The 23,979-nt window shown below is 45.9% G+C and overlaps 1 protein-coding gene across 1 annotated transcript in view; it reads right to left on the bottom strand.

The window, feature by feature from the left end:
- The window catches only part of B4GALNT3 (beta-1,4-N-acetyl-galactosaminyltransferase 3), a 63,755-nt gene extending 48,733 nt beyond the window's left edge, over window positions 1–15,022 (bottom strand). Inside the window, exon 1 of the mRNA XM_068191735.1 lies at window positions 14,775–15,022. Within this exon, the coding sequence (XP_068047836.1) occupies window positions 14,775–14,916 (142 nt within the window). The 5' untranslated portion in view covers window positions 14,917–15,022. The remainder of the gene's footprint in view (window positions 1–14,774) is intronic.
- Window positions 15,023–23,979: the final 8,957 nt, after the last annotated feature.

The raw sequence follows: 23,979 nt of genomic DNA, 5'->3' as shown, positions 1-23,979 counted from the left end.
GCTGGACAAGGGTTGTCCTGAGTGTTTGCTACAAGCACAGTGATGGCTCAAATGCTTTACTCCTCACTATCACCACTTTCTCTCATTCTCTCTTTTCTTTTATATTTTTTTCTTTTCTTTTCTTTAAATTTGTATATACTTGCTCTGGGAGATTCCTCCCATCAAGCAAGCACTGCCTGATTTGAAAACCAACCAGTATCAAACACCTGAGCTGTCCTCCTTCTGGGGGCTTCTACCCTCAGCCAAGCAATGTATGAAGCTCCACTCTCCCAAAAAAGCTTTCCAGTGACTAAAGCCTTAACCTGCCTTTTAATTTCAGTCAACAATTAGAGACATACACACACCCTAATCTAACACCAGGAGATACAGCAAAAGAGTAGCAGGTTCCCACTTTAACCACTCCAGTTTCAGGGTCTGAGACAAGAATTGTAAACAGTCTTGAGACATGCTGAACCCAAGAAAGGCATCTCTGTGAATTTTAGCAGCTTAACTTTGAGCAGAGATCTCTGCAGACCTTGTAAATGTCTGCAGCTATCCAGAGGGGAGGCAGCAAAATATTGCAATGGCGGATTTTAAACAAACGGTCTGCAGAGCTGAATTTAGCACAGGGACGTAGGGGCACCCCCCAAGTCTTACTCCAGCCTTCTTTCATTTGCCCAAGTGCTGGCAATGCATGCTATTCCAGCTTCAGGGAAGCACCAGTCCCTTCCCAATGCCTTCTCCAGGGCAGAGGGGGAGCCCCCACTGCACACTGCCTAAAGCACTTGATGTCACGTAGCATCTTCCCAGCAACTCTGCAGGGCCCTGGGCAAGAATGCTCCCAGCCTGACTGGCACAGACAGGGGAGCCCAGCGCTGCAGCTGGAACACAGTCTCCTCCTGGACAGCCTCACACAGCAAAAGCAGGCCATTTCAAGTTGCTGTCTGGTTAGAAATTCGTATTTTTGCCAGTAGTCTGCATCAAAACAGAGTTCAGCAAGGGGAAGGGAACATGGAAGAAGCACTTTACCCACTTCTCAGTAAATGATGATCACGAAGGGCAAGGAGGTCCCTCTCACTGTTACCAGCAAGTGCAGGAAAAAGCCACTTTCCCATCACAGAACAGGACTCTAGGAAAAGGCAAGTGCATCCTCTCAGGCTCGTGAGCTGAAATGACACAAACGCCTTAAGCTCCCAGCCCAGCAGCATCACTGCCCCACAGGATCGCTCCACCCCCAGCCCTCCTGCACCCCCACTGCCAGCACCTGCCAGGAGCGTGGGGTGCCAGCACCAGGAAAAAACCCTCTACAAGGACTTGCCAGATTTGTGTGAGGGGGGAAGAGCAAGACACAGCTGCCTTCTTCCCCAGCCTGTGGTGAAAGAAAACGGTGCTTTCTTCACCTTGCTGGGTTTCAGGCAAATCAATCCTTTCCAGCAAAAACAGTAGCCCTGAGCAGGTCCTCTTGCAGCTGTAGGAGGCATATTTGCCCATATATTTCATACTCTGCCTTTCTTCACCCATGGTAAAGATACCTTGATGTCCTTCACACAAACAGTCCTCACTCCACCTCCAGCAGGGAAAAGGAAAGCAAAGCCAGAGACCCACTTGACAATTTTGCTTCCTTTACTTCACCAGCATGAAACCACAGAGGAGGGAGGCACCTGTGCCTAGAACTGAGATAGGAGCAAGGGTGGACCCTGTCATACCACATCCCCTCCAGTTCCTGGAGCTCTCTCTCTTCCCCATCCATCTAAAGTGATGGAGACCTGGCAGAGGGCTGGCACACATCATCTGTACACACTTCTAGATACAGAGAGGCCACTTTCCAAGCTGGCTGGTCAAATGCAGAAGACAGGTAGTGCAGCTATCCCTGCTGCTCCCGTTTCTCTACTATTTGCAGGAAAATGGGAATTTCATGTCCCTTTCAGCAGGGAACAGTCATCAGACAGTCTGTGAACATGCTTTCCTCCTTTCTTTTCTTCTTCCTGCAGCTGGCCCAGCTTTCCCTAGAAGTAGTGCCAGCGATCCATTGCAGAAAAATCTCAAATCTCAATGCAAACCGTGTTAACATTTTCTCTGACCTTTTTTAGGCTGTCAAGAGGTGCTCATTTTGCTCCACCACACCCATGGTGTCCCTCAGACTGCCTCCTCCAGAGCTGCCCCCCTCGGTAGATCTCCCTGCAATGGTCACACTTTGCCATTGTGCTGCCCTTGCTCATACTTCAGACAGAGAGCTGTCTGCAAGGGCCTTGGAAAAAGGAATAGGGTTTGAAGACCAAGTCCTCACCTCCGCTGCATCCTTCCACCCACTTTTATTTGTCCTGGGCTGTGCAGTTCAGGCAAGTGCAATGAATGGGAAAGGTCAGAGGTGAGATCTGTATTCTGGGGGCCCAGACAAGTTCCTGCCCCCGCTTTACACACAACAGCAGAGTTGGTTCACAAAAGGCAGGGTGGCAGCATGCCTGGGGAAACCAAACCAGCAGGGCTGCTCCAGCAGGGCATGCTGGGCCGCGCAGAATAATGAAACAACAGGCTCTCCCCTTGCAGTGAACGCATTTGGAGCCCAGTGAATGCTTTTTCATAAAAGAATAAATAACAGTTGTCACTGACACCTTTGACATGGAGCCTAATTGAGGCACAGGAGGTTGATGAAGCTTGTTCCAAAGCCTCGACTGTTCAGCAGCAGAGACAAGGCTGGCCCACGTCCCTGCTCACCCAAATATGTGCTGTAACCACCAGGCCACGGCCCCTCCTGCAGGCCACCCTGTAATACAGAACAAACAAGCTCTCATTTAGGGAGGGCAGCTACTGGGGACAGTGAAATCTCTAGCAGTTTGTTCTGGCACGGTGGCAGTGGTGAATAGACACTAATTTTCTTAAGGCAGCCAAACCCCTCATTTGCCAGAAAACCTTTCCACAAGTGAGGATACGCCTGAAGCTCTGAAAGTGTCCAGGAGCAAGAGCTGGCCTCCCCAGCTGTTTATACGATATTCAAAAGGAGAACAAGGAGGAAACAGAGTTCCGAGAATCATGATTTCCTACCATGTCCCAGGACTGTCCTGGCAATACCCTGTTCTCCCAACTGCTTCAGCATCCTCCCAAGCACGCCCAGCACAAGGCATCCCCACCCCTCGCAGGGAGCCCTCTCAGAAGGCAGCAGGCACGCAGGGTGCTCTGTGTGGAGAGATTTAAGAGCATTTTCCTCTCTACCCTGCCAGGCCCAGCTGGGTCAGACACAGCACTTGGCAAGAGAAGAGCTCCCTGCTAATTTTAGCCTCTGGCTCTCCACCCAGGCAGCAGCAGCTCAGCCGCTGTGGAAAGCTGGGCAGCACTGAGGCGAGGGCTGCAACTCGACCACGCGCTGCCAGCTAAATACAGAGGAGTGGTGGGCAGGGGGTGCCATGCTGACGTGGGCTGAAGCAAATCCCTCCCCATGGCTGAGAGACGGAGCAAGGACAAACTGCAGCTCCCAGGGAATCTCAGCAGCACTCTCAGAGGAATAACTGAGGCTGCAAGCCTGCAACAGGATCCCACGAGTTCTACACACTTCTGGACAGTCCTGGGGGTGGTGCACCTTGGACGCCAGCGCGCCATGCTGAAGAAGCATCACCGTGCAAACACTGCTCATAGGAGAGCCTGGCCTGGCTCCTCCCCATAATGGTCCCTTCTCCAGCATGCTGCCTACCACAAATCGGTACCCAGGGATGGGATGGATGCCTTCCCTGCGGAGACTGCAACGCTGCAGTCCCTGCCGTGTGAATCAGTGCTTGGGGTGGGAGGTGAGCTGGGAGAATTTCCCCGTGTCTGGATGCAAACTTGCACTGGTTCCAGCAAACAATGCCTATCCCTCTGTGTAAAAGGAAAACCCCAGAAGGCATGGCAAGATAGGAAGGGGGCCCTGAGGATTATGAAAGGAGCAGAGGTCGCATGAACCTCAGCAAATTCAGAGAGTTTCTGGATTAAACGCTACCTGACCATGAACCACAGGACTATGTGCAAACCAAGCATCTTTTATTCAATTTTCACTGTATGTTGAGAAAAGGGATTTTACATCTTGTGTAAATAAGGAGGGATACATAAAAAAAATCCTGACTATATTAGCAAATCTTTTTCTGCAGAAAAAACTGACAATGTGCTGAGCATTTGCTGGACACCCAGGACAAACCAGGTAACCACTCTCTGCCAATCAAGAGCAGCATCTGCAGCACTGAGCACAATGCCCTACACAGGTGTCTCATCAGACTCTAACCACAGTAAAAAGCCATCATGCTACAGATTTTCAAGGCACCAAACACCCTTATGATACCAAGTACATTCTTAACCATCCTGGTAGAGCTGCTTATGATTCCTACAAGCTTCTGTAACTTTTACGCCTGTATTTTCCTCCACCTCTTTTAAACCTAAAACAGTGGTTTATTCTGTGCCCTCTTCTTTCTACATCTCTCTTTCTGATCTCTGTTCCAGCCTCTCTGCTCCACTGAAATCCCAAGCATTTCCTTCTAATCTAGCCTTCAGTTCCTTACAACATTAGAATATTTTAGGGGCAATTGGCATTTTCTGATCACTCTGCTCTGGCACTCATCTTACTATGTCCCATTTTTGGCCAGTCCTTACTTTTGTTAAGTAATTCCTGTCATCTGTACTTTCAAATGCTTCCTCTTCTGCTGATTTTACCCTACAGTTTTCTTTCTTCCTCTACTTCTGCATGAGCTGGCAAACTTACTAAAATGCTTCTTTCCCTCCTTGCCTATGTTGAGTATCAAATTCAAACAAAGAGTTATAAGAAAAAGGTGAAAACAAAATTTACAGAGAATAAAGATTTAAAAAACAAACAAACAAAAAACCCACAAAAAAAAAAAAACCCCAACAAAACTAAAAAAAAAAAAAATCCAGGAAAAAAACCCCAACTAGTCATACCTTTCAGGAAGCATGGAGTTGGGAAAAAACACTCAAGAAAGAGTACTGGAAGACCCAGAGTTAATTGGCAAAGCAATTACAATTTGCAAAGCAAAGGAAATCGGCCACATGGCTGGGGCTGATGGAATGCAGACAGCGATCAGACAGTTCAGACAAACTGAAATAATACTAGCCAGACTGAGGCAGGGTACAGCAGGAGTTCAAAGAGGGAGTGCACCTTCCCCTGCCCCACCAGCACACACCAAGGACTCTCTTCCCCTCTGTAGAAAGAGGTGCCAGTCAATCAGATGAGCCTTGAGCCTTGAAAAAGACCTGCAAGGAAGAGTGGCATGTTCGGAGGAATCACAAGTGCAGAGCTGTGCTAGCAACATCCACACTTCTTCAGAGTAGCAGCAGGAATGGAAATGAAGGCTCAGAGAGAGGGGAAAGCAACAAGAAAGGTGGAGGCATTTATTAGCTGCTAGGTGCAGGTGAGCACCTAGCTCACCTAGAGAAACTGCCAGTGGATGAAAGGCACTGGCAGAAAAAGCAAATTAAATGTAGGCTCAATGCTGGCAATCTTAGCTCCACTACTGGAGCGGGTGAGCAACATGCACAAATAGATACAGATCATCAGCTACAGCCAATAATTCCATGGAAAATGAAAACACCCATTACCAAGGTTAAATTCTGTCAAACCCTGGTCTCACAAAGTGCGTGCAATTCCCTGAAGAAGAAGTAAGCAAAACAGCAGAGACAGAATTAGATCTTTTCAAGTATAAATAGGCTCCCAACATAGCACAACACAGAGCAGTACAACTGTCCTTCAACTCATGCAACTTACAAAGTTCTTCCTGACTGAGGAAGCAGCTAAAAAAGAGCAGGATCAGGAATGGCCCTAGGAATTGGTGACAGAGACAGAGCAGCCAAGGCACATGGGCAAAAAAAGGTGATGAAACAGGCTCAACTATGCTCCTCATCCCACAAACCCAGGACTACTTAGGTTCTTTTTAATTCAACACCTGTATAAAGAGGGTTTTGCCCCTGCCTGAGAGGGGAGAGGAGAATGATGGTCCGCACCAATCCACTTCTGGGGCTTGAGGTGCTTACAGCTGGTGGTCCAGCCAGCACATGGAGACAAACCAAGCATCAACCTGGCAAAACCTTTTTCCACAAACCACCATTCAGGCTGTGTTTAGCGCTGAAAATCTTTCTAGAACCCATATGAATTTAGATCTATGCAGATATTTACATTGCTACCATGTGGCTGATGGCATCTCTCATCTTCCTTTGTGTTCCTATCTGCCTTCCCACAAAAAAAAGTGGGCAACCACTTGCCTTGCTGCTGTGGGACACCTCTGTTCTGAACACCCTTGGAACCTGAGGGCCTCAAAGCTGAGGGAGTTGTGGGTGAGCAGCCACAGTCCCTGCAGTTACAGGGCTCAGAACAGAAGGCAGCGAGGTGGCTCACAGCATGAGGCAATTATATGGCCAAGGATGGCTGTTCAGGAAGTTGGGATAGCTGTGGCATGAAAGATGATCTACTGTGAGAGACAGAAGAGGCTGGCAGGGGTGAAGAGCCCCCTTCCTGGGGATCACACCATTCTGCTGCCTCCTGGGCTGCCCTCCACCTCCCCTCGGGTGCTTTAGGCTCCAGCCTCCTCCTCAGCCCACGCCATCACTCCCTGGATGAGACAGTGCCTACAATATTCTGGGGAACAGGGAGAGGGAATGTTGTCCTTTGTGACCCCCCCACACCGATCCAGTTCCCTGCAAATGTTCAGCTCTCCACGCTGCGCAGCGGTGCCCCCAGGCACAGGAGATGAGGCTCAGCCTCCCTCTGGCCACCGTGCTGGCACAACAGGAGTCCCACAGAGGGAGGTCCACAGGCCCTGGAAGTGGCTGCATCTCCTTCATCTTCAAGGTTCACCCTTGCTCTACTCTAGATTTAAAGACAAACCTTCTCACTGCCTTGTTGTTGTTCCCCTAATAAGAAAAAGAAGCAACACGTGAGCTGGGAAAGAACTTAATAACGCCTTCGTTCTTAACCCCTTGGCTTGGGTGTTACTTTGAATTTCCAAGTAGATGCGACTAACTGCTCCCTCCCACTGGCGTGAGGGTACAGACTATGGGGCATAACTGCTGGTCACAGAATTTACTCTGATCCGAGCATGCACTGATGTTTTCCAGACACGGGAGAAGCCTCATTTTGCAATTGCTATTTACTCCTTATGTAAAGCAGACAATTATTACCAAGGTACACCTCTGGAAATTATAGTTCAGTCAGGTTCAATGGAAAAAAACTTGGTTTTGGCTGATTGTTTCTTTTTCATTTTTGATGGAAAACAAAACAGTCCCAACTGGCCTGCTTACAACAAAACATGGACTGTGGCAGCTACTGCAGAGTGAGCTGCTTCAGCAGGTAATGGAGGCCATTAGTACAGGGTGGTCTGGACAGCATATTCTAAGCCTATTATAAATTTTGTTCTGCAGCTCAGACGGGGTTAATAGCACCCAGACATGACTACTGCAATTTTACAGAAAATTGCATTACCAAATATAAATAAAACTAATTTAGGAAATGAAGTATTTACAAGAAGGGCTGCAGACATCTTAACTAGGCTCAAATGAGTGGCAGCACTGAGAAAGCTGTTGGAGTTGCCAACACCAAATATATGGGCCAAGACCACGCTAACGACAAGGAAATAAATAAATAACCTCTTCAAGGGAGGTAAAAAGATTTATTTAGAATGGCAGGCAAAAATACACATATCATAAATGCAGATTATCTCCACTCCAAGAGAGCTCTACTAGGCAAGTCTGTGACCATTGCAGGCGATAACACAGATAAAATATTTTTACTGGTGAATGGAATACAACAGTATGTGACAATGAACTACTGTTTAGTGAGTGTGAATTTACATATTTCAGTGAAACACAGGCTGCCATGTACGACTACTAGTTCCTTATGCTCACAATTCAGAACACATGAGGAAAAGAAAGTCAAAAAGATAACACGTGCCTGTTGTAGTCAAGCCTTTGATCTGTACCCAGTGTTTTTACATTACTGACTAGCACTGGCTGTCAATTTCCAACTGATAAAAAACCAACCAAACAAAGAATATTTGAACTGTCATAAATTAACATCAAGGTCACTGGAGTAAGAAGGGAAAGCCCCATGGATAATACAAAGGCCTGGGACTTACCATTTGTATCTCTGATGGAAGACAGTGACACAGAAAAGGAAAAACAGGCCCAGATGTGACAATTTTGCCATGTAAGGGTATCAGACCTACACTGTAAAGTAATCTGTGACACCTTAATCCCCTTCTTTTAAAGTTGGGGGAAAAAAACCCACATTGACCTTTTTCCCCCCCCTCAAAAAAAAACCACCAGGACAACTCAAATGGGAAATAGTCAGAGAATGTTGGAATAACTAGGCCTTAGGAAATTATAAATCCAGAATTAGTGATCTTTTGAGGGGCACTAATTCTTCAAGAGCACTCAAGTCCACCCAAAATCTTTGGGTTGTCCAAAATGATTCAACACCTTCAAGACTGACTACTTGAATATTATTATTCTGTGTAGTTAATTTAAATTATTTATTCTGGCAACACAAATTATTTTTCCTGTGATGTCTTAGGAGAACTTAATGGCAGCACAATCCCAGATCATCAAAGCATCTTAAAGCATCAGGAACATCAAAGGCCTTTGCACTGTGGCATGGGAAAGTCTTCTCAGGAAAACAGAAATACAAAGCAGCTCTGGTCAAGATCCCAGTGTACTCTGGCTTGGCTCGTGACACATGCAGGCTATGAATTTCTAACATCATGAAAAGGGTGAGTATCCAAGGCCCAGATTCACAACAGTTTCCACCCAAGGCACATGGGTCTTTCTGAAATCTCACATCATATGTAAATCAGCCAGCATATTTCCTTTTCTGGAAAGTCCTCAACTATTACTGCAAGTCTAAAGAGAGCAATGGAATTGGGAGGTGACTGTAAGAGCCAAGGCAGCATCAGTGCAGAGCAAGAACAAATAGGAAAGGGAAACTCGACAAAAAATATAAATTCCTGAGGCTAGGAGGAAGAACCCCATAATTACTCTATTCCCAACTGCCAGAACCTACAAGGCAGTCTCTGTTCTCAGGAGAGGATCCTGCCTTTCTCCATCCTGCAGATGTCAGTAATTTCAAACCACCAGATGAAAGATGATGTCCACCCTCTCTCACATCTGCCTGAACTTGCAGGTGAGAGAAGGCAGAGCCTCCCTGCTACTGCAGCACACAGAAACATCTCCAGAAGACAGTATCATTCCTCTGCCCTCCCCCTGTGGTGTGGGGGAGATGCACAGGAGAGCACCTCTCTGAGATCCAAGTTATTCGGTCCAATTCACAACAGGAAGGTGCGTGCAGGAATAGATGCTGTTCTGGCACACCACTACACAAATCTGTCATAGTTAACATGAGTACATGAAGAGATGACACAAGAGTTTATTTATAAAGGTGGTATGTGATCTTGGCAATTTTTTTGGGGATCTGCTGAGGCCAGACAAACTGCAGGCCAAGTTCCAAGAAAATAAACATCCACCTGACTTGAAGTCAAGTGGTGAAAAAGCACCTGCAGCACATACCCAAGCAGCAGTGCAGGGATGTACTGGCCCAGGACAAGCATGGCAGAGCTTCGTGAGATCTGGGCTTCCCCACCTGCTGCGTCAACGAACCTCACAACCAAGCTGCAGGGTGATCCACGTTGCTCCCTGCAACGCTGGTTTCTCCCCTGGAGCCTGTGAGAGCAGTCTGTGCTGCGACCATGGGCCTGGGGATGCCGGCTCCCCTTACACACACCAGAGCAAGACGCCCCAGCGCCTCTGGTCACCCTCCAGGGAGGCTGCCCTCACCCCCTGGCAGCACCCTGCCCCACCTGCAGGGCACATCCCTCCTCCCTGTGGGCTACAGGCCCACAGTGTGCTTTGGGAATGGTGCTGCCTGGCACAGATCCCTGTGAGCAAAGGTCTCACAAGCGTCCTTCTAAGCACAGGAACACCACATGCAGGCTTCATGGTATAGACACTCCCTTCAGGAGGGGGTGTTTTGAGGGGGACACCTGGATTAACAGCTTGCACGAAGAGGAAATACATACTTCAGACACCACTGGAGACCACAGGGCCCCATTTCTCCCCATGTGCACTAAGGAACCTTGGGGGCAATTAGCTCTGCAAGAGAACGATACCATGCATGCCCAGGCAAGCAAGCTTGCGTGTGAGGGATTGCAAGAGCCAGCCCACGAGCATGTGAATGAACCTGCAGATGTAGGTGTGCTCCTCCGGGTGCCTGTGCACGGAGGCGAGAGGAGGAAGTTGATACATTACATTAAATGTCCAACTTCACCTTTCAGGCACACACTTTTCTCATACAAACACATTCGCATCACTACTACTTGGGCAACCTGCACTGCTGTGTAGTGGCCTGGATGCTTGAAGGTTAGTGCTCACATGGTGCAGGCATGAGAAGCCAGTGCTCTGGGAAAGCAAAGGGATACTTTGGGAAGATGTACATAGCGGGGAGTTGGAAGTCTTGCCATAAGGAATTCTTTATTCGTACATTTCCATGGTTTCTTCTGAACCCCTCCATTTTCCACTTCAGAGAGTGGGAATGTGCACTCCTGAGTTAGAAAAGCAGCAGCCTGAAAACCCAAGCGAGACACAAACCACTAACACAACCCAAGATGGGAAGATAACACAATCCCAGTGTTATTTACTCACAACAATCAAATGTGGAGGAACGAGGGTAGGTCAAAGCAGTTGGGAAGGGCAAGTTAAGAAAGGGGCCCCCAACTCCTTGTTCCTACAAGCTGCACCTCCCAGGATTCTAGCCTGATCCTGAACACCTTCCCTGTGCCTCGCTCAGTGCGACACACACGCCTGCAATAAAAGAAATCAGCGCAAATGATTTATGGACTCCTGAAATGTCATGGTCCTTGCAGCAGAAAAAACAGATTCTGCATGGCAATGGCTGGGAATGACCTCACCTCCAAGTTTCTCCAGGGATGGAGCTGTGTTTTCACTACACTGACACAAGATTTTAGAGCAAAGGGGGATCATTGCACATCCTGCCTGCAAACACAGCCCACTGACACCAGCCTCGCTCCCTCAGTCGTACCTTTCTGCACAGGTGGGCAAGATGAGGCACTGCTGGGCACAGAAGAGAAAAACACAGGGAGCAGGAGGAGTTCTCAGACCCACCTCTTCTTCCATCCAAACAGCAGTGCAGCAGCTCTGGGAAGTGGCAGTGTTTTGGGATGAGGGTTTTCCCTGAGGAAAGAACACTCCCTGCCCTGCATTACAGCAGTCAAGTCAGGATGTAGGACTTGCTCTCCAGACCTCTGTGTTTTCTCCCTTCCCAACACCTCATTCAGCCTTTAAGTAATAAAGTTTCCCCATCTCCAGCAGGAGCAAAGTGTGCTGTGTAGCAGCTCATAAAGATGAGGAAAACCTTTCTAGTGGAGAGCCCACTCCAGAGAGGTTAGTGCCTGTCAGCAACAGGAGTAAATAGACTGTCTCCAGCTCTCTGGGTTTCCTGGCAGGGAGGCAGTGTCCTGCCTGTTACAACTTGTTTTGGATGACAACAAGCCACATTCCACGTGAGGAGAGTGTGCCCATCTTCAGCTCACAGCAGCCTGCTTGTTTCTCTTCACTCAGCTGCAAACATGTTTAAGATTCCTATAAACACCTATTGAGCAGAAAACCAGCCAAACATGCTCAGTAAAAAAAAGAAAGAGAACCCACAATAACAGAAACACCCTCCTACCCATGAGCAAACAGTCCTGCCAACACAGCTCCCTGGAAAGAATAGGTAAGAATATCACCTTAAAACACTCACATCACAAGGAAAAAACCAAAAAACCAAGTTCTTTTCCTTTACCTGACCAACCACCCATTTCAGCATCACCTTCAAAGAAAAGCCTTCATTCACAAGAGCCCATACTATCCTCCATGCCTGTCCCGCCCATCCCAACCTCCCCGAAAGTTCAACTTTCCAGACCACTTTTGGCACACAGAAATCCCAAGCCATGGTGTACACCAGACACGAGTTCTGCACCTCAGGCTGATCCCTCACAACCTTTGACTTTAATGTTACAGCAAAGTTTACCTCATACCAGAGACTCCCCCAGTACATGGTGATGAAGCATCATGAATGCCAACAGGATATTCTCCTAAACTCCTCATTTCACTTTTATCCAAACTATTTTATATGCTTGACTTTGTTGCACAGCAGAGCTGCAAATACCTCAAGAGAGGACAGTCAGAGCCCCAGTTTTTAAGCATCACTTACTCAAACACCCACCCCTGGGCATCTGACATCTGCTCTCTCCACTACACACCCATCTGGGGGGTAAGAGGAGGAGAGGAGAGGAGCATAAAGCTCGGGAGGAACCACCATGCCTGAAGACTTGCTCTAAGACACAGACTTGAGAGCAGGGATGGTGATGGTGCGGGGGCATCAGAGGGGCTTGTGCTCCATCTCATGCAGGGCTGAGAGGAAGAGTAATATTTTCTCTGAGTCCTTACAGCTTTGCAAGAGGAAGACTCACTTCTCTGGAAAGAGAAAAACAAACTTTGCCTTCCATACACAGGCTGTACTATAATGCCTTTTAAGGAGGCAAGAAGAAACTCCATTACAGGCACAAGAGATGGAAACAGTGATCTCCTGTAGATCTTTCAAGCCCAACAGCTTTTCATCTTTCTGGCCCCAATGGAGAAGCCTTTTAGTGTTTTGTCTGGAAAACTGCCCAATAAGAGCTTTTGTATTTTATCATTAATAACTGTGAAGGCTGTTGCATCAGCCAAGTTGGGGTGGCAGCTCTTGGTCGGTCCCAGGAGTGACTTACGATAGGCTTCCCACCTGGGACAGGCAACAGAAAACAATGCAGAAACAAGGCAAAAACTAGCAATTGCTTGCAGAGTCACTCCCCCCTCCTTAGCTTCCCAGGATCCTGGAAAGAATCACCACATGGAGTCACAAACACAGCCATCCCTCTCCCCAGAGAAGAAAATATTACTTCATTTTAACAGCCAAAAGAAAACAAATACTATTTGTCTTCTGCTCAGATTCCTGATTTCTCTTAAAACAAAACAGGCTTTTAGAGGCAGTAGGGCAAGAGGAAGGGTGGGGAAGGTCACAGATTAACCTTCCGCCTGTTAGCAGGTTTCAGGATTCTGGCTACAAGGCCAAGAAAACATAACACCAAGTGCCCAGTGTGACCACAGCCCCCTGTGATGCTGAGCCATGAGGAGCTGCCTGTCAGAGGATTTTACCCTCCCACCCTTTCCAGGAACATTTAAATACCTTCTGTTTGCAATGAGCAGCAACGTCTCTGGTGGATTTGAGAGACCCTGGAATTTTATATAATTGAACTTTAATATAATGCAATTATTTTGTTCATGTTCTGTTTTAGTTGGTAGTAACTGCAGTCATCTCACTGTTTCCAGTTTCAGTCTTAAAACAGAATGACTTTTATAACAGAGATGTAAAAAGAACCCTGTCATAAAGCAAAGAGGAATAACCTAATTCACTGAGAAAGTTGTTTTCTCCTGCACATCTCTGCTGTCCCCATGCTCTCAGCCCATTTCTCCCACCTCCTCCTTCTCCCTGTGCATTGCTGGCAGTGAAAGGGCCATCAGCTTTACAACTCCAAACACCTGACTCAGCCCCTCTCTCCTCATAACCACAATTTTAAATACTTCTCAGTTGTTTTCTCCCTTGCTTCTACACAAGCCCTCTGCCCACCTGTACAAATCTTCTCTAAGCATTTTTGGTGGGGTTTTGCCGAAGTGATGTACAGCAAAGGTGTGGTGAGATTGTGTGAAAGATGTAATGCAAAGTAGACTCACGGGGCAATTCATCTTCTCATTCAACCAAGCATAAAAAGAGGGTTATTACTAGAGGATTTATCCTAGCCAAATAAATCAGACCTGTTACACTGCTGGAACAATAAATATGTGGTTTTAGCCTTAATATCATGCATAATACAGAACAAATATACAAGTTGAAGTCCTATAGCGGACTTTGTGGGAGTAGACATTCATGGTGCTCCTTGCACAGCCACAGTCCAAAGCTTTAAGACTGAAACCAAGCCTGACTCGTGGGAGTAAAAATTAGGAGGTTTATAACATGTAATGAAAGGACCAATATACTGGAAAGTATCAATACTTTAACATGTAGTTGAACATACTTTCAAATTACATTAGTACCAAGCACTGATATCATTTAAAAAACAGCAGCAACATCACAGGCTTTCACAAACCCGTGAGCCATTTGAAACTTTTCTGTAACTCAAAAAAGAGAAGCGTAAAAAGCCACACTACGCTGACAGGATTTTCCTCTACTTCAGAAAGAAGAGCGCAGCTCTTTGCCCTTTGTCTTAGCCCTGCTGTACTCCCGAAAGTTTGCACGAAGCGAGCCCGTTAGCGGGCGGGCAGCGCGCCTCTCCAGGGTGCGCATTCCCTCCTGCCCTGCAGACACTTCTCCTCGCATCAAAGCCGCATTCAAAGCATCTTTGCTACCTTACAGGTTCGCACCAAGAACGACAGACATCTCAACGCCGTGGCTCCGAGCTCTATAGCTCCAGCACGGTCAGATTTGGGTAGGTCTCCCGACGGAGAGGGGGTGAGAGCCAAAAGACAAGCCAAAAGCAGGAAAGGGAAGCCCCAGCCCCAGCCCGGCCGCTCCCGGGGGCCAAAGCCCCGCTCCGACCCCAGCGGCTGCGCTCACCCGCGTTCCCCGCCGGCCTGGAAAGGGGAGCACCGCACGGGCTCCCGAGGACCGCGGGGTGCCCGGGCTGCGAAGAACGGGACCCCCCGCTCCCTCCCCTCCCGCCCCGTGCCCGGGGGTCACTCACTGCGCTCCGGGGCAGCCCCGCCGCTGGCCGCCGCCACCAGCTCCAGGTAGGCGGCCCAGAGCCCAAGGGCTAGCGCGCCCAGGGCCAGCAGCAGCCGCAGCTGCCTCCGGCGCCGCAGCCGCGCCAGCAGCCGGCCCCGCATGGCGCCGCTCAGGGCGCCGGGCCCCCGCCGCCCCGGGCCATGCCGCTGCGGCCGCTCGACCCCGCCGCCGCTCGCAGCCTCCGCGGCGCGGGGCGGGCCCAGGTGCGCGCAGCGCCCGCCCCCGCGGGCAGCCCCGGCCCCGCTCTGCCGCCGCCCCCCGCACCTGCCTCCGCCCCGCGGGGCCAGCCCCCGGGGCAGCGCGGCCGGAGGGCTCCGCTCCCGCCCTGGCGGCACAAAGCCGCCTCAGTGGCGGAGGAAGCTCCGAACCGCCCTCGCAGCCGCTCTCCGCGCCAGCGAGAGCCTTGGTGCATCCCGCCGGTGAGGATTCCTCTGCAGGGAGGGAAGTAGAACGAGAGGGGACGATTCAAATTCACGCTCTTACTACCCACAGCTGAATCCATTTTAACGTGTCTTTCACCTGGTGCAACAGGTGTATGTACTTGGAAGTGCATTGCTCGGTGAGGAGGAAGAGGGCTGGTGAAGCCTCCAAACCTGCTTTCTGAAGCATCTAAGCAGATGCGATGTTACATCCTCAGACCCCTCAGCGAGAGAATGTCAGAGGCTTACAGAGAGACCAGGACCTTCCCTGGGTGAAATTGCTGCTTCACTGTATGTCTCAAGCACACTTTTGAAGTGACTTCTCAGAGTCCTTACCGTGCTGTTGGTTTCATTCACATCACCAAGCTGTCTCGGAGGCTGTAAACTGCATTCCTCCTCGGTGAGGGAAAATGGGAGATAACATCAGGGATGTATATCATGTATCCAACTGGGGAGCTAGTCCAGAGCTACCCCTTTCCAGAAAGGGAATGTTGTGATGTGGGTGTTGGGTCATTGGTGGCAACTGTTTTCCTTCACAGCTCTACTCCTGCACAGATGCAGTTCCTGTGCTGTGTGGGACCAGGAACAGAAACTCTCAGGCTGAAGTTCGTTTTTAAAATTAATGAAATGATGGTACTCTTTTTTTTTTTTCCTTGAGACCCCTTTAGAAGTAGCCTTCTTAAGTGTGAGGCTATGCAAAATGATGCTTGCTGTTCTTTAGCTTTAAAAATGTGCCAAAAGTCTTTTAAATGACATTGAGGGACACAGAACAGTGGTGTGAGTCCCAGCAGGGACAGGCTGACACTGGCAGACTGCTGGCACTGGTTGGGAAGCTGGAACAGCATCCATAGTCCCAGGCATCAAATGCTGAACAGCGCATTCCCAGCATCCAGGCAGCACCAAGAAACATTGCTATTACCTGTCACACAACTGGGATGGACCAAGGGATGAGAGGTCTCCTTTATATGAATGTCTCACAAAGGTTTCAGAGCCATCTCCATTCATCTCTGTGCTGGAGAGGTTTCTCTTGCTCAGGGAAAGCACGTCCAGAGGGTTTGTACCCCATGGCAAAGCTGAAAGGACATGTTCCTCAAGCTGGAAACAAACCCATGGTGGGGGAGCCTGGCGAGTGGCTCTGTCCTTGGACTTCCCCAGCCTCCCTGGGACAAGGTCCATGATGCAGCTTTGGAGGATGCAATGCTTATGTTCCTCCTTCCTACCCCATCTGAGGCCACAGATGCACATCCATCATCCGAGCTTGAATAATGGGGGATAATTCCTCCAGTGTAAACAGAAAGAGCTGCCAATAGCCAGACACCACCAGTATGCACACAGCTAAAAATGGGAAACTGGGTGCAGTTTAATTATTACAAGACAGGAGTCTCATGAGGGCACGACACTGTTAGAGTTTTTTGGTGGTGTGTCAGTTTGAGGTTTATCTAGCATGAGAGAAATAAACCAAATTTTTATGTATGTTCCAAAAAAGGCAGAAAATACTAAGAAAAGTGTGTAATAAATACAGATCTAAATTAACATTTATTTATCATTTAAAGAATGAGAACTGAATTATGTATTCTTAGCAGAAAGTTGTCTGCATTTTTTAAATGAACAACCTCATGTTTGAAAAATAACAACTGCACTTTGTTGCATATTAAAATAAGTAATCACATTTTTCTCTAGTGAGCATTGTACTAAAATATAGGGAAAAGTGAAAGTAAAGGCTAACAGTAGCATTGTCGACCTCTAAAGAAACAAACTTCTTCATGATCAAACTGTGCTGTGATACAGAAAAGCTCGTCTCTGGAGAAAAAGCTTAAGGAAATGACTGTGGCATAGTACTATCTGTTACAATACAGTTACAGCAGAACAGTATCTGAGTGCGTAATAAAAAGTGAACTCATAAACTTGAATAGCTCTGCACTATACTTAAAAATAGCTTATTTTGGACCACTTATTCATTGCAGAAAGAACAGATATTCGGGAATGAGATTCTGGCAGTGATGTTCAGAACCACCTCACATAACTGTTTTTATCTCAAGTATACTAGCAGTCTTGTCGTCTCAAAGTCTCAGGCATCCCAAGTCACAGGAGTGCATGCCCAGAACTCCACCTCTCTCGTCCTCACTGTGTGCAATATGGCAGCACGTGCTGGGCTCAGCCTTTCAGGGAGAAGAACAGCAGGTGAGCTGGAGGTGGTGATACAGGAATAGGGCCTCTGGTGTGTGGAGGTGACTCCGACAGGGAGCTGACACTGCTGCCTGCCTGATGGACCATCCTTGAATATTAGACATTGCTGCTGGCTTCAGGACACGTCTCTCCCAGCCTACCCTGAGTACCCACTTCAGAGAAACTGACTCTTTGCCAGAGGAGCCAACAGGAGTATTTTTTGGCTTTGTCTGAGCTGCTGTTTGTTTTCTATTTTGGCTATGCTCCCTCATGATAAAAGCAGCCTTTGATACAACTGCAGCACTTAATGTGCATCTCCTGTTCCTCCTGGCTCACCCCTCTCTAGATACATCTCTAAGCATCTCTGCTTCTTGTCACATTTTTGCTTCTAGTCATCTAAAAACTGTTTCTCTGTTCTGTAAATCACTTTTAGCTCCATGCCAATGTTGTTTCTCTGTAGGCTTCCCAAAGGTTCAATTATCTGCCACTTGCTCCTTCCCTTCTTTCTTCTTGTGCAATTTTCAACGCTAATTACAAGTTCCACACCAAAGATACCCAATTGTCCCTAGACTTCACCACCCTGATGGCTCTATAGTCCTCTTCCTGACCTAAGCTACGCTCTGAAGCACAAACAATGACTTCATCTCAACAGTCTTCATAGAAATGGCTCAAAGGCAGAAGTGTTTCTAAGAGGAATAAGTAGTTTCTGAAGACACAGTTCCCCATTATTTCTCTTTTTGGCTCCTCAGGATTTGATTGGGCTCTAAAAGGCATTACTAGTAGAGCAATCCCAGAAAAATCCCTGTCAGTGCTGCAGTTGAACATCACTGTAAGGGAATCAGTGCAGCCCCACAATTAACAATCTATCAGCAGAAGGACCTCCTTGCCCAGTTAAGTGGTGCTGATACAAGGGGTTGTGCTGCCATGGTCATATTTTACTGTTGCAGTAAGGTAAAAAAATAATAAAAGACAGGCCTCATAAAATCAGCTCTGCTCTGCTGTATCAGTGGCTAGCCTTGTCAAGCCAGCAGTTTGCAAGCTCCCATGTGAAAGCAATCCCGGCGTGAACAGCTCATTAACACAACAACCTATTCCTGGGTGAAGAACAACTAGAACCTGCATAAACATTAAATCTATCCCATGAGAACCAGTGAAGAAAATATGTAAACAATTTAAGAGTAGAGAGATTTGATGGACAAGTAAAATACCTTTTACTAACCAATAAAATAATTGGCAAGAAAGCTACTAACCAATTGGAGTCACACGAGGTCTGTAAAACTGTATAAAACCAAGTTATGTGAATAAAGAATAGGCTTTTCCACCATGAAGAAAATGGAGTCTCATGTGTTTTGTTCTGATATTTTACCATTTATTTTACCAATTGCTGGCAATTACACTGCCAGCAGTTGTATGGTGTAGCCTGGGTTGGGGCTTGTGACTTCCTCTTGCTGCACACACAGCCATGACTTTGACTGACAGGATCACGATCCCATTGCTCTCCTACAACGTGGCTGTCTGGGTGGGAAGCCTCATTCATGATTGTGTCTTTTCACCGCACTCCATCCGTAGCTCACAAATCCTCATGTCCAGATAAAGTTACGTAGAAACGGTTGCCCTTCCTTTTCAGCTGGCAAGAGGACACATTTTCACATGAACTTCATCCAGTGTCTCTAGGAACACCTCCTGATTGCAGGACCTGCCCCAGGAGTTGGCCTAAATTGCTTTCTGCACATCAGAACCATCTCTTGATATCTAGAGCACACACTTGCACTTCCTGAAAAAGGTTTTTCTATACTTTAAGCTGAGAACTTTCAAGAGACTTTGCAGGCTTTAAATATTTATCATAATGAAAGATGAATAAATGTATTTGAGAATTTGGGAAATCCATGTTTTCAATCTAATCTTGCATAATTTCTTCCTTCCCCTGTCTTAAACATACCCTTGGTTTATATTTTAAGTGACAGTGCTCATCATCCTTAGTTTTCAAGAAGTCCCAAAGATGCATCATAGTCACACTATCAGAGACATTACAGAACACAAAGATGAGCAGCATTCCCTGTAGACATCTGTCCACCCAAGCTAGGACTGAAGAGAAAAAACTATTGTACTGGATGGTTTAGAAGAGACACCAACCATACTGAGATAAATGTTTACAGTAAAAGAAAACAATTTGAATCAATACGGGAGCATTCGGCACATCCCAGACATGCTTCACCAAGGCAAATCCTGAGCTTTTTATTAAAATCAGATCCATTCCAAGAGTGAATCCCTTCATGCCTGTGCAGTTGATAATTGTCTTGCTTTAACACTGAAGTATTTCTGTGTTAAAAGCCCTTCTGGATTTTCTGAATAAACCCAAATAATCTGTATTTACGCATCTGTCCCCAGTCCAACAGCATCACAATTCTTAAAATATGCAATTTAGTCAGTGTAAGTGAACAGTCAACCCTATTGAGGGCTCTATTTTTCAAGCTGTATTTCTAGAGCTTGCTTGAAGGGCAGTCACTCTACTCCACATTCAAAGATGCCCTTTCTCCAACAGTTCACTTGGTGCTAAATGGGAGACATCAGAAGTCCACTACACTCCTCTCAAATACTTCAGCCACAGCTGAAATGTTTCCTGCCAGTGGGTTAAATATTGGTTAACTCTGATGGCCCCTTTTGGACAGAAGGTCCTTAACAATTGATGCAACCTAAGAATCCAAACTTTGCTCTTTTTGTCAAAAGCCTTGTAAAGACAGCAAACAAAAGGAATTACTGCAGCTCCCACCACTCACACTTTCTATATTGTGTCCAAGAATGTTTTGATGCATAATCTGCAGTCTGCAGGCTAAAAAATGTGTATACTTCTACAGCTAGACTTGCACATTTGAGGAAAACTCTTTAGGGAGTAAAGGGGATATTTTCTTACAGTTTAAATCAACTGGAAAATAGAAAAGCAAAATATTGCCAAAAGATTAGAAAGAAAACTCTTAAAATGTCCATAACATACTCACAACCTATGATACCACTTTGAATGGGGACAAATAGGACACCTTTATTAGGATTTTGACTGAGCAGGCACAAGCATATTCTAGAATATCAAATTATATGTGTTTGTGAGCTTTAATTAAAAGTCTGAACAACATCCCTTTGTATGAGTATGAACACATCTACCAGAACAAAGTACACAGGCATGTTGCTCTCAGCTAGACTTAGAAATACTATCTGATTATCAAAGAATTCCTGGCCTCCATAGAAACATTTCAATTCCAGAATATCAGGCTGCCCAGAGAGTCCATCCACAGTGGTAAAATGTATGTGTTTCTGAAGTGATAATCCTATTTACATAAGCAATTTAAATATTGGCACTGCATATAAGCATACACTATATTACTGTTTAGACTTCTTCTAACACCTATGAGAACTGTTGGCCTGCCTGAGTTCAGTCACAGCATCAATTCACTTGGGAATTACTGCAGATTGTGATATAGGAAGATCATAAGAGATTATTTTTATTTTGGTTTGGTTTTGTTTTACCTTTTATAACCTTGCTGTGCAGAGTTAGCTGACACAGCATGTCCCTATAATTACAGAAATTGCATGAAAACTAAAAAACTCCAACAAATACTGCATATAAATACATCACAGGTTTAAAGACAGAAGGAACCACTAAATTATTAGAGGTTCCTGTTAGCTCAGGTCATTATATTTCATTAATTTCTAATGAGTCAAACCCAGTAACTTATTAAAACAAGCTACCTTCACCAGAGGTGAAATAATTTTTTGATTTGAAGATAGAGATGGAGAATTTGTTACCTCCACACCTAGTTTGTTATAATAAGGGGAAAAAGCACTATCTCCCTGTTAAAAATGTATGCCTTTTTAAATTAACTTCAGGTTCAGGCTACTTCTTGTTGCTCAGCATTGCCCTGCTAGGCTAGAGAGGCCTTTGGTAGGTTTTTTGTCTTCAAGAGACACATATTAATCCATCTTCTTAATGCAAGACAAAATGAGCCCTTGCACAACCTTTTATCTTCCTCTGAATCATCTGTGGTTCTGTGCCTTAACTAATATTTCAACATTCCTTCTGAAAATTAGGTACTCCTTCTTACTTAAATGAAGCTACACAACAATAAGGTTTCCCCTGCTCCTCATTTTTCTCTGAGTTATGCAAGAGAGAGTATCTTTTAGTATCTTGGCTCACAATAAGAACATTTATCCAGTTCTAACCTTTAATCCTGTAGTATAGTCTCTCTAATCTTAGAAGCAGACATTTTGCAAATCCTTCAGATTCTGTCCTCCTGCACTCATAACCTGGCATTAGCTGTATTGAAATGATACAAGTCACACATTACTAACTTCAATTATCACAAAAGCTAATCTATCTTTGGAGTAGATGCTATTTTTTGATTTCTACCCAAAAATTGTAGGAAAAAAAATATGAATAATTAAGGTAGTGGAACTTCTCCCAGGAAACCCTTTTGAAAATGCCAATAATGCTTTGTTGACATTTTAAAGGGTAGTTGTCAGTGGTAGGAAGTACTTGCCTCTTTAAACCAGTTCTTGGCATGAAGGTCCCCATTTGTTTTGGCAACATTTCACATGATCACGTGATGTCACACAGAAAGAGTGTGTGCAATACTCTGCGCTTCCTGCGCTTGGAAAAATATTCAAGCTTCCAAATAAAATGGATTTACAGAGTAATAATACCTTAATTTCCCTCCCATCCCCTCACACAGGAAGTGTTCATAGCCTAGTGACATATTAAGAATCATGTTCAAATGGCACTTTGATTTTGATACACTAGCAGATATATTAGGAACCTTGTCATTTTAGTCTGTTCAGTCTTTCTGAAGTCTAAAGAATATTGGTAAGAAAGGCAGGAAATTAAACATTTACATCCTTCTTCCCCCCATCTTACAAACCTGAATGTCAGAGCTTGAAGTCTTTACCCTTTCAAGTGAGGAAAATGTCATTTCACAGGCAATTCTTCAGCTTGGAAGAGTTGAAAATAATCAGGCTTCTATAGGTTCAAGAGACCTTTTTGCTAGGTTCCCATCAGCTGGATTGAAGTAGATGGAACCTGCTGAATGGCTGGCGAAGGCTTCATTAGGTAACAATATTTTTTTAGGCCCTGTGATAGGATTGATATCTTCAAACCAGTAGTATATTATTTCACATACAAACTCATTTTAATTAGCTTGATTTCTCTATGAAAATACCAGCCAGCTAGGAGAGAGTGAGACTACATGATGGATAGCATTAAATACCTTTCCTTAACTGTCCGTATCACGTCGGCACCCAGATTGTTCATGAACCAGTTTCTGAACAGCTCAGCATTTTCAGCTCAACTGATCAGTGCGACATCCTTTAAAACAGCCCCTTGCAAGCTGCAGTGTAGTTGAGCACCCAGGGACAGACAGTCAGGATACTGAAGTCTGTGATCAATTGCCCTCAAGAACACATACAGAATAAAAGCCACAGTACAGGACCATAAGGGACAGCAAGCTTGTCACAAAAAGGTTAAGACAACTGATGTGGGTATGGATGCGTTAAGGGCATTTCCCCTCCTACATTGCCTTAGCTGATGCTATAAAAGCAATTCTTCCTTCTCCAAACCTTCACATCCATCTCTTTTCCACATCTACCTATGAAATACTAAATGAGGATCTGCACAGCCACTTCCATACCCAGAAGAAATTGCCTGCTTTCACACATTAAGTTCTTCTCAAAGGGGAAGGAAGTGCTAGTAGCATATATGGTGTACAGTTCAGAAACAAGGTAAAAGGTAAAGTAAGAAACAGAGGCATTGAAATCCCTTCTCCACTACAGATCTGCTCTCAGGCTGCAAGGTGGACAAGATTTGCAGATGCTACAGTAAAAGCATGAATACCTGCAATTATAAAGGGGGCCTGAAGTCATGTTGTAACCCTTGTCATTATTTCATCTGTTTTCTAGAATTGTGATGTCTGGTATGAAGACCATCACCATATATAGGTACAGATCTCATCTAGCAACTGTGCAGCTGCTCTTCCACTCCAGTTACAGCTCAGTAGCAACAACTGCTGTAGCAAAAGCTGACCATGATTTCCTCTGCACATAACCATGATCTTGTTTAGAGCCACAGAGACAGGTAATATGGTGGTTAAGGAAGATGCTAGGTCCCCTTTATTACGGGCTTCCTGTGCGTGTTAAAAAAACTGTGAGGAAGAGGAAGAGAAGATGAATTTCAGTTGTGTAGCACCTCCCTCCCCAGCAAGCATTCAGAACTCGTGTAAATGTTGCTCATCCTTGCAGAAGAGTTCTATAATGGGTTATCTTTTCTCACCATATTAAATCAGTTAGGTTTATTCCAATTAGGTTAAAACCAAGCAAATGGGAGGCATTTTAAAATAGTTCTCCTGTCCAGGAGTCAAATGTAAGACATTTTAGTACAGACTTTCTATGAGAATTTCCAGTTACATCCTGAGGTGCTAAGCACCAAAACAGTAATCATATAAACTATTTTAAAAGCTGCTTCTCACATAGGAAAATGTCAGCCAAAATTCAGATCTTCAACTAGATCCTTCTATGATTAATAATTTCATTATAACCACG

The sequence above is a fragment of the Anomalospiza imberbis genome, chromosome 5 (genome assembly GCF_031753505.1).
Source record: "Anomalospiza imberbis isolate Cuckoo-Finch-1a 21T00152 chromosome 5, ASM3175350v1, whole genome shotgun sequence".
Lineage (NCBI taxonomy): Eukaryota > Metazoa > Chordata > Aves > Passeriformes > Viduidae > Anomalospiza > Anomalospiza imberbis.
This window is presented reverse-complemented; position numbering and strand designations above follow the sequence as displayed.